The 11024-nt window shown below is 37.8% G+C and overlaps 1 protein-coding gene across 1 annotated transcript; it reads right to left on the bottom strand.

The window, feature by feature from the left end:
• Positions 1 to 4373: 4373 nt before the first annotated feature.
• naf1 (nuclear assembly factor 1 homolog (S. cerevisiae)) lies at positions 4374 to 9064 on the bottom strand. Its single transcript, XM_065290132.2, has 9 exons — positions 8918 to 9064; positions 8123 to 8538; positions 7784 to 7955; positions 7156 to 7249; positions 6907 to 6989; positions 5543 to 5703; positions 5382 to 5433; positions 5133 to 5223; positions 4374 to 4865 (listed from the first exon to the last, which is right to left on the bottom strand). Exons 1-9 carry the CDS (start codon positions 8954 to 8956, stop codon positions 4534 to 4536), a joined length of 1440 nt encoding a protein of 479 aa, XP_065146204.1. The 5' UTR covers positions 8957 to 9064; the 3' UTR covers positions 4374 to 4533.
• Between the last annotated feature and the right edge of the window lie 1960 nt (positions 9065 to 11024).

The raw sequence follows: 11024 nt of genomic DNA, 5'->3' as shown, positions 1-11024 counted from the left end.
TTATCTGTCGTTTACTGCGCGAGTGCGCGCTCCCGTTCCTTTTTCTCTCTCGCTCGCTCGCTCACTCCCTCCCTCGCGCTCTCTTGCTCCCCCTTCATCGTTTAAACTCAATTTGCGTTTTCTCATCTGTTAACTATTGTTGTACTCAGTTTATCACAGACACAAATCAGGAAACTTTTAAGGGCGGCCCCTATACGCAATTTAACCATGGTTTAACTATGGTATTGGTTGTTAAACCATTGTATCCACAAATTTGCAACTCTCTCACTATAGTGACCAACCATAGGCCAAAATCACATTTTTGGATGTATTTTTTCAAAGCTGCAGTGTCACAAATGTGATCTTTTGCTGGTTTAATTCTTGCAAAATTGTATTTTTTCTTGCAAAATGTTTTATTTATAATTAATCAAAAAATAAAAATTCCTTCAACATTCATTTACCTTTATTTTGTTGCAAACCTGTATAAATATATATATTTTTGTTCTGCTGAACACAAAGGAAGAGACAAAGCAAGCAGATCTGGGGCACCATTCACTTTCATAGCATTATTTTTTCCTACTTTAAAAGTGAATGGTGCCCCAGATCTTTAGTGTGTTAAACCCGTGACCCTTTGCACTGCTAAGTGGTCAGTAAATGACAGAAATCTCATGTTTGGGTCAACTATTTCTGTAATGCCACTATATGTCTAATAAATTAAAAACCACACTTACGATAATTTAAGGTTTTTAGGTTAATTTAGGACCATTATAAAGTAGATTACGTTAAAGAGCACCTACTATGGCATTTTAATGTGTAAAGTTTCAACTTAAAGTAGCGCACAGATCATTTATTATAGCAGGTCTAAAATTACTTTATTTGGGTGGACCCACGCTGTTTTAATGTCTGTATCTTTATGCAAATAAATAATGCAAATGAGCTACAGCTCCTCACTTCCTTCCTTACAAACAAACAGTGAGTGCTTTCAGTTCAAATAGATCTGATTAATACAGTCTACGACAATAGTATCTAGTGGACAGAGTACAACTCGCTGTAGGTGGAAACTACGGTAATGGAGGACTGAAAGTGGGTGGGGATTTATCAGTATGACCTCACATTGATAAGTGAATCAAAACATTTAGTCTAATGAGACTAAAAAACAAGAAGCGGGTGGATTTTTTCGTATGGTGGTTGTGTTCACACACTGCCAACACATGTTATGTCCAACCACCTTGTAAAAGTGGATTTTGCTTAATAGGTGCCCTTTAAAACATTATATAACACATTATTTTATACTTTCTTTGAAATGGAAAGTTATTGTTCAAATTTTACTAATATTTCATCTTTTAAACTTAAAACTACAAAATACGTGAATCTCAGAGAGTCTTAGGGGCAGTAAATATTATGGTTTAACGTAATTACTTCCTCACTGGGAAACAACAGAGACCATTACAGACACTGCAATGGATTAAATGACTATAATGGGAATTGTATTGGTTTCAATGGAACTATAATGGATTATGTTGGTGTCTATGGCAATGTATTAATATGATGTTATCTGCCAGATGGGAATAGAGCCTTTAACTAAATAAAGGCATTTTGTAATGGCACAGCTTATAATGGTATTTTCAAAAGAGCCAATCAGAATTTGTATTATTTTTAGGGATATTATACTAAAGAAATGACACATCACAGTAGCTTTGGAAAAGATAGATATTTACATTATGAGTGCGACTTACTCTCTTAAAGTCACATTGAAACAACATGACCATCTCACATGGATGCTTTCAGCATGTTTTGGATCAGATGTGGCAAACTTCCAATGAAGACGTGACTGCACAGCAATGCAAACCCCCCGAAGACAACATCTTTTCCAGAACTTGTTTTTGTGTCGTTTTGTACTAAGCTTTATCCTAAAATATAATTAGGCTTTCTTCTAATCTTAGACAGCTTATCTTGATCTCATCCTATACAAGTGTCAGCTTTCCCCAATCTCTCTTTATAATACTGACCATCAAATCTTCTGCATGGACTGCATGATAATTTTCCAAAGCATTTGTTAGGAAGTGATGGTGAAACCTGGCATGAGCTGCCACTCCATGTCACATCAATTTGATGGCGTTGCTTGGCAACCAAGCGGACAGCTGGATGGAGACAGAATCGCTGCTGAAGCTTAAACGAGACATGAGAACAGTAAAGGGCATCCTCAGAAACAGATACAGGTCCTGTACAAAGTGTAAACTTGGATTTATTTACAGATCTGTTCTAGGTAATGTCATAGCAAACATGTAGAGGAGTAAATGTCTTCAGGACACTTAAAATATATAACACAAGACAAGTGGAGTTTTTTATTTTAAACTTTTGGGTCTTTTGAAAGCTTGAATGGTTTTCTGGTTACTGAGAGTGGCGGTCCCCATTCACTCCCATATTAGAAAACCCAAAATAACACTTTTGAGGGTGAGAAAGATGTTGGGGTGAACTATCCCTTTAACTCTTGTCAACCAGTCTTTTGTCACTTCAAAACAAACGCTCCACATAAGACCAACAGGAATCAATGTTGAACCCTACATTCCAAAAAACATCAAGCACTTACTTGTATTTTTAAAAACACACAGAGACCTGCAAGGCCTTACGATCTGATACAATGAAGAATCGATGTCCCTGTAAGATAAATGACACCAATTTCCTTCCCGCTTCAGCGGTTCAATGGTTCATAGAGCAAACGCAGTGCACACTTTCGGTCCAGGTGGTCCATGGAAGGAAATGAAACTGCCAGATCCCAAATGGATTGCATAGCTCTGAGCTCTGCCAGTCTCAGGGACACAACGACCTTGAGTCCCCGCGCTCGAGTTACTGGGGTCAGAATCACAGCTTCACAACAACAGAGAAAAATAAAGAGCATCCCGGAAGGTCCATAACATCAGGAGGAAACACAACAAGGTGATAAGGATATGGAATAATGGGATAAACCAGAGAGCTGATGCTATTATGAATATTGGCAAACATGACACGTGTGCCTTTTAGGGTCACAGGATGGACTGGATTAATAAAATGCATGCAATTCTTAATCAACATCTGGCTATATTAATAACCAAAAGATCTTCATGAAGCACCACGCTTTTGGGTTACATTTACATTTTATATATAGGGTGAATTCAGACATTCAGTTTTTGACATTCAGATGATTTGCAAAATGGTCCCAATCAACTTAAAATCATCCTATATATGAGCAGTTCAGTTGCAAAAGCCTCTAAATGCCACCCAATCAAAAAAATAAGATTTCAAGCAAATTCTCTTGGCACGTTTTATATGTTTATCAAATACTTCTGCTTCAAATCTGGTAAATCTTGGCATGGAGTCTTGTAGTCTAAGGCTTATTTACGAGAAAACATGTCAGGTGCATCTATTGCATCGTAGCTTAATGCAGGGTTCCCACACCTTAGTTAACGTCAATATCAAGGACCTTTCATGCACTTTTTATGTCCAATACCCTCAAATTCAAGGACTAAATGTGGGGACACATTTCAAGTGAGAGCAAGGTTACATTGTGTTACCTTTTAAGATACATTGTTACAGTTCTCTTTCGAGGGAACTCGCGCTGCGTCACTGCGGTGACACTTTGGGGACGCCTCCAGGTGTAAGTGCGTCTGAATGTGTATATCAAATTCAACCAATGGTGAGGCTTAACGACAAAGACAGGGTGACGCGGGAGCCAGTAAGTATATCGCTATCTGAAATATTGCCAAAGACGGCATACAGGGACGCAGGAAGTATGGCGAGGGAGACGCAGCGTCTCGTTCCCTTCTCAGGGAGACGTTTTCATTTGTCAAACACAACTATGCAAAAAATCATTTTGGTATGAATCAACATTCACATACAGAAGATATAAACATTTAAAGCGAACAGTATAGCATGTGTGCTTAAAAAGTCTAGAATGTTTATGATATTATCCTACACTACACAGGGAATAATATGGATTTTTTTCCTTAAAACTTCTTGCATAAAATAGATTCAAGCACTTTCAATAACCTGTCCGTATATATGTATATTTTCAAAAACTTCCCAGGGTCTTGAATTTTTCCCCCAGATTCACAAACCTGAGATTTCAATGACATGTGGGAACCCTGTTATTGGTCCCCTGTGGTTATACTAATTGATTAAACCAGTTTAAACCAGTTCACCATGGTTCTTGGATCTCTCCGCCGCCTAAGACATGCCCCAAACCACTCCAAAGATCTTCAACGAACTTGGACTTGTTGCTTGGACTCAGATGAAAAGTGCATGGACTTCCCTTGTTTATCTCCAAGCAACTTATAGACCAGGATAACCATCAAACCATTCTGGTTCAACCTGTTTATCTTCAGCAGTACACTGAAATCAACAAAGAGACTACAAAATGAGAAATTAATCATTTTTAATACAAAATTAATTTCTAATAATATACAATACTGTTTCATTCACACTATACACCTGTATACAATTCAATTAGTATGCAAAGATGATAATCCCTTCATAGGGCGCAGGTTAAACGTTGTATGGTGGATTAAAGTCACAGGTTTACTGATTAGATGGTGGTGGTGGGGGAGGAGGTGGCGGCTGAAACATAAAGCCCTGATTGGCCCCTGGGGGCCACGGGGGCATGCCCATGTGAAAGGGTGGTGGTGGTCTGGGATAGGGTGGGTACATTGGGCCCTGGAAGGGAAACCGGTGTGGATCAGGATGGGGGAACATGTAGTCGGGAGGTGGAAAGTGAGGATGGGCGTGATAGTTGCTATGGAAACCGCCACCACGATTGTGATGCTGCCCGCGTGGAACGTTGCGGTTCTGTCGTGGTTTCCGCCGAGATGGTTTTTGAGGGGGCGGAGCTTTGTGGCTTTCTGATTCATCATCTGGTAAGAAAATGAGAGGAGGAGCATCAAGAATGATTTTATGTAGAAAACATTAAGCAACTTTATATTGGTTTTTACAGGCATGGTCCCATTTTCTTAAAATATGAAAGTATCTAAAACTAAATGTGAATCATGCTTTTATTTTTTAACTTACAGAATCCCCAATCCCACATTTCTCTACTACTTTCTGTCCCATCTTTATTGTACCCATAAATAAAATGGGCCAATAAGTAAAATGCCATTTTAAAGCGTTCTTACTGGACCCACCTGTGTCTGAATCATTTTGTTGGCGTCTCTTTTGCTCTTTCAACTTATGTTTGGCCAGTCTTTCCTGTTCATCATCACTAAACTCTAGTGCCTGCAAACACAAAGAGTGAAAATTAATCAGCAAAGAGGATCAACTACTGTGAACAGAACAGACATGAGATAATACAGACAAGCGTTTCACTATCTGCAACATTTAAGCTGATGGTGACCTGATTTCCAAACAATTGTTATAAAACTGGCCACATTCACCTCGGGAGGTGGTTCCTGGTCATTTTTCCAGGATGCATCCGAGCCTTTGGTCCTAGTTCGAGATAAAAAATATGTAAATAAAACAGCAAAACAGTGTTGAGGATATCAACCCAACACTATTGACACATCAAAGAGTTAGATTTTTCAGTCGAGGTACTTACGATTTCAATCGCTCTGTAAAGATGTAGTCTGTGAAATCTTTAATTTTGGGGGCAAAGTAAACCGGGTCTTGGATTTTGAGATCTTTCTTGTCGATATCTTCTTTTGAATTGAACCTCAAAACGTAATAGGGTTGACAAACAGGCCCAAAAACTTCAAAAACCTATTAAAACAAAACAGCTTTAGTTAAAGGGTGCCTATTATTCAAAATCCACTTTAACAAGGTGTTTGGACCAGTGATGCGCGGGTCAATATATAAACAACCCGCATCCGACCGACATTTTCAACTAACCCGCCCGCCTGCAACTCTGACCGCAAAAAAATAAATAGTTTACCCGACCCGCTGCCTGGCCCGCATTTTTTAAAAGTAGTAATTGTTTAAATTAGTTAACAGGCATCTTTATTTCAAACAACCTGACCGACAGCGACCCGAATATCATTAAAAATATTTTTGGATGACTCGTAACCGCAGGCACCCGCTCATTTCGGATCAACCTGCGCATCACTGATTTGGACATAATGTTTGTTGGCAGTGTGTAAACACTGTGAAAAAAATCCACCCACTCCTTGTTTTTTAATCCTTAATAAACCAAAGCAGTCTCATTAGACATGCCGTTTTTGATTCTCTTGTCAATGTGAGGTCACACTGATAAAGCCCCACCCACTTCCAGTCCTGCATTACCATAGTTTCCACCCTCAGCAAGTTGTACTCTGTCCACTAGATACTATTGTCTAAGACTGTATAAATCAGATCTATTTAAACTGAAAGTACTCCATGTATGTTGGTAATGGAGGGCGGAGCTATAGCTCATTTGCATTTAAAGGTACAGACATTAAAACGTTTAACGTTAAAGCGTTTTTGCTTCCACCCAAATATGGTCATTTTGGACATGCTATAATACATTATCTGTGGGGTATTTTGAGTTGAAACTTTAGAGACACATTCTGGGCACACCTGAGACTTATATTACATCTTGTAAAAAAGCCATAATAGGTGCACTTTAAAACCGGTTATTTAATTTCTTTAGGCCCCATGTCCACCAAAACGTCTACTAAAACGCCAACTGTTGACGCTTTGGATGCTACGATCCTTTAGTTTCGTTGCTTAGCCATTGTACAATGTGAAGGTTGGTTTCCTTGAAAAAGTGGTCGGCAGCACTCGGCAGCTGTCTACGTTTTTTAATGTGGCACCTCCATTAGAAACGACTGAAGAAAACACGCTTTGGTGGACACAGAACCTTAAGGAAGAGTGAAATATTTCTGTCTTGCAGGACAAGAGAAAAACTTTATTGATGATGTTTACAAAGTTTTTGGAAAGATTTTCCATGGCTTCACATCTGCCACAGATATGTAGTTTGTTACTGACCTTGCCAATAGAGTTTTTGTTGTTGCCGAATAAAACACTGTCTTCATTAAGTGCCCGTGTGTTCTTATACGACTCCACAATCACTAAAATATAAGAAGTCAGGGTTAGTGTTTTGGTAGAATCACCTTTACTTCAAGTCCATACATCCAAATTGAATTGTTAAAGATGCAGATTATGCCAAATTTACAGTGTATGCAACCTAAAAGTAAAAATATAAAGATATAAAGAGAAAAGAACAAAAAAAAATACCAAGTTGCTCAACAATGCTTGATATTGTCCCGATGGCTTCCAACTCTGCATCGTCTGGTAAGCTGATAGTCAGATTTTCCACTTCAGGAAGATCCTAAACAAACATACATGACAACATAAGTCATTGAGAGACTACCATAATCCACCCAACCCTTCACAATATATAAAGAAAATTTTTATTATAATTTATTATGAACAAATCTGTGTGGGGATTTATATGAGCAAGCATAAATCAAAGCAATCTTTTTCTAATTTCTAATCTTTATAATTATATCACAGGGCTTCATTCTGATTGGTTGACAAATGTTATTCTTTAGTAATATGAAGTAGTTCAAGGTGTGTTGACCGCATTACAATTCATCACTGCGCCAAGTTTAACTGAAGAACGAGATTTATTTAATTTTAACAATAAAAGCATAAATAAATGTTTTAAAAAATAAAAGCATAAAAAAAAAATTATGAATAAAATAATTAAAAAGAGAAGAAAATAAATACAGTAAATAAACTCTGCCTTGCGTCATGGCGGCACTACCACCTCGGGTTTGCATTTCTTTCAAATAATTCAACAGTATTATTCCATACATATTAAAATATTCATCTGTACAAAATGACCTCTCCCTAAAATCACCTCGATAAGTAGCTCATCTTGTGTTTTCAGTGGTGTGGGTGTCTTCCCGTTCCCCATGTTAACACCTTCATCATCATCTTCAGGGAGATTGCTCGTTAAGGCTAAAGGCTCAGAGGAGGAAGAGGACGATGATGTGGAGGATGAAGATGTAGAGGATGAAGAGTCTGAGTCACTGTGTCACATAAAAACAACACTTATTGAATGACAACAAAACCTGATTTTTGAATCGGCACAATGACCAGAGACCTTAATCAATAGTAAGTCATAACGACCCCATGAGACAAAACAATACATTTTTAAAGAAGTTACTTAGGACAATAAGGTAGTAATGAATCAGACCTGTCTGAACCGTTGTCATCTGAGCTGTTTCCTCTGTACTGCATGCTCAATAAAGCCAAAGATCCAGATCCAGAGACTGGACTAACCACAGTTTCACACTGCATCACTGCAGATCCAGATGTTTTACTGGTGTGCTCATCTTCTGTTTGTCCAGACTCGAGTACACTGGCAACACAATCTCCTGTCTCTTCAGACTCAATTTTGATGCCCTGATCTTTGTTTGCTATGGACTGAACTGTCTGTTCTGACTTTGTATTGGTGCACTGACCTTCATTTGATTCAGATTGACCGCTGGTGCAAGATTCTGCTGTCAGTACCGATTGGCTACTGGAGCTCTGGAGATTATCTGTTAGTTCAACCTGTAAATGTGGATTATCATCCAGTTCCATTTTCTCAGATTGGGTCTCGTCCTTAATCTGGAAAAGAAACAAGGGACTGCAGTAAATGACTCAACAAAATAAAAACATACATTTATAACTGTGAACTTGTCACCAGACAGTGCACAGGTACCAGAAGTGTGGTTGTATGGGAAAAGGGCTGTGTCATGGTGTCATAAATATAATATAAACAAGGAAAACGACATTCATCTACAAGTGTATGTTAAGGATTATCTAATGTTCGTCTTTTGTTAAACATGCTTATTGTGTGCATAACTAACAGACAGACAGAGCTGATATTTCTGATTTACTTAATATTAGCCAGCGCTTTTTATGACGTAATCCGATCCCTTTATAACACACGTGCCTTAATCATTATGAATTATCAAAAAGACAAGATAAGTTTATCATACTTTACCTTGCCATCAGTGATGCTTTCTGTGTTTGTGTTCTCCATGTTGAGATTACCATGTGAGAACAGCGTGAGGAAAGCGCTCCAAACAAGTTTTACGTCATCAAGCGTCACACCAACCGGATGCGCTCCGGGTTAAATTTATTTTTTCAAAATAAGAGACCCAGTGCGGATCAATCTTGATAGTGTATCTGGTGTGAAATAGTGATGGGCGATTTCGAAGAATTGCTTAATGAAGCCTCAAAAGATTTACGAATCGGTGCTTCGGAGCGTGTTTCAAACTTTCAAAGTCACGTTTTTTGTGTCATTTAAAAAAAAACATATAAACATCATTCCCGGAAAACAGCCATCAAAGACAGGAACTCCAAACATTTAAAGAACAAAATAAATAAATAAACACAGAAGACATTCACAAGACGCTGAATACAAACTATTTTACTTTTTTTATTCTATGTACATTTTACATTTATTTTACAACTTTAAGAGACTTCATTTAAAAAGTAATTTCTCTTTATAAAACCATTTGTAAAGGGGGTGATTTTAACAATCTACATTTAAGAATAAAAAAATTGCGATACAAGATAAAAAAATTGACCAAATCTGGTGGTTAACCACTAGGGGGAGTTGATCGCATTGAGCAGTGGTTCTGAATGATAACACTTCAATTTTGCCTACTTTTTGTTTATAGTCAGATTTAATGACAAACATGTGCATAATTAAAAGTGTAGCTAGAGAGTAAATATTCTGTTTGCCCCAAATAAAACTAAAAACGCAGAATAAACTTTTACTTAAGGCTTAATTTTACTTTTTTTACTTAATTTTTAATTGTTCGCATGAAGTCGAACACACCTATTGACAGCCTGAAGGTAGGAGGGACCTGACAGTCGTTAACAGCCAATCAATATCGACCAACGTGAACTCAACCAATCACATATAACTACAACAGCAGCCATTGCATGCTTTAGTAATAGGTGTGTTCGACTTCATGCGGCGCTGCGCAGACCGATCGGCGGCTGACTTGAAGCAGTGCATTCCGGTTAGTAAGTTTGTCCGACTTCAGCTGGCGCTGCATGCACGTGACTGTGTCATATGGTTTTTAAGTACCGCGAGAGCGTTTCGAGAGTAGCCGGCTAGCTCAGCCGTATGGAAGGCCAACAGGGCAAAAACGTGTTAAAAATACGTGTTAACACGCACTACGTGTTAACGCGTAAATCACGTGTTAACACGCACTACGTGTTAACGCGTAAGTGCGTGTTAACACGTAAATCACGTGTTAACGCGTACCTACACTGTTTTCTTTACCACCACCTACTGGTGTGGAGCTTTGAAAACACAGAAACAAAGAAGGCTTGGATATCACAGGATGTAATCTAAAATATATTTTGAGCATTTTATAAAAGCATTAGTAGGCTACAACTACATATTTTTAAACAGTTAACTATAATCATTCAACCCTTGAAATTCATGACCACTTTCACAAATTTCTTCAAACTATATTTTTAAATACACTTTAACTTTATCATGTTTCTAAAGCCTAACTGGTAACTGACAAATGAAAACAGGACATTATGTTTTCACAGGTCAACCCATATGCATTATATTTGTTTGTTAGTTCCTTTGATAACCACCTTAAGTCTTATGAAGCTGCTATTGGTTTAGATAGCTTTATAGTAAATATAGTAGTTTTGCTTTATCCTTCAAAGTATAATTGATCAATTATAATTTTTTTATTATCATTAGACACACACAGGAAAAAACAATAAATAACACTGGTGAGGATCATATACGTCCTCCAGATGCTGTGTTGTCTGTGTAAAATGTGTCGCGGTTGTAAAAAGAGGAATACTATGTGAATGAGTCCTTTTTCTTAGGATGTTTTTATCTTTGCTGGAGATTGAGCAAGCAGTACTGTAGACTCTAAATACTCATCCTTTTCAGTATTGTTAGGAAAACAGAGATGTATACCATAGTTTAATGTTGCATGTGCAAATAAACAGTTGTTTTGATATGATGCTCTCTATTTTCCTTGGCTTTTTTCATAAGGGTTAAAGTGCCTGACACACTACTAGTAGAATACATTAGGAATGAAAAAAGATACATGATGCTTTTAAAA

This window comes from Paramisgurnus dabryanus, chromosome 1 (assembly GCF_030506205.2).
Source record: "Paramisgurnus dabryanus chromosome 1, PD_genome_1.1, whole genome shotgun sequence".
NCBI classification, from domain to species: Eukaryota; Metazoa; Chordata; class Actinopteri; order Cypriniformes; family Cobitidae; genus Paramisgurnus; species Paramisgurnus dabryanus.
The sequence above is the reverse complement of the archived record's forward strand: the minus strand, read 5'-3'. Positions and strand labels throughout refer to the sequence as shown.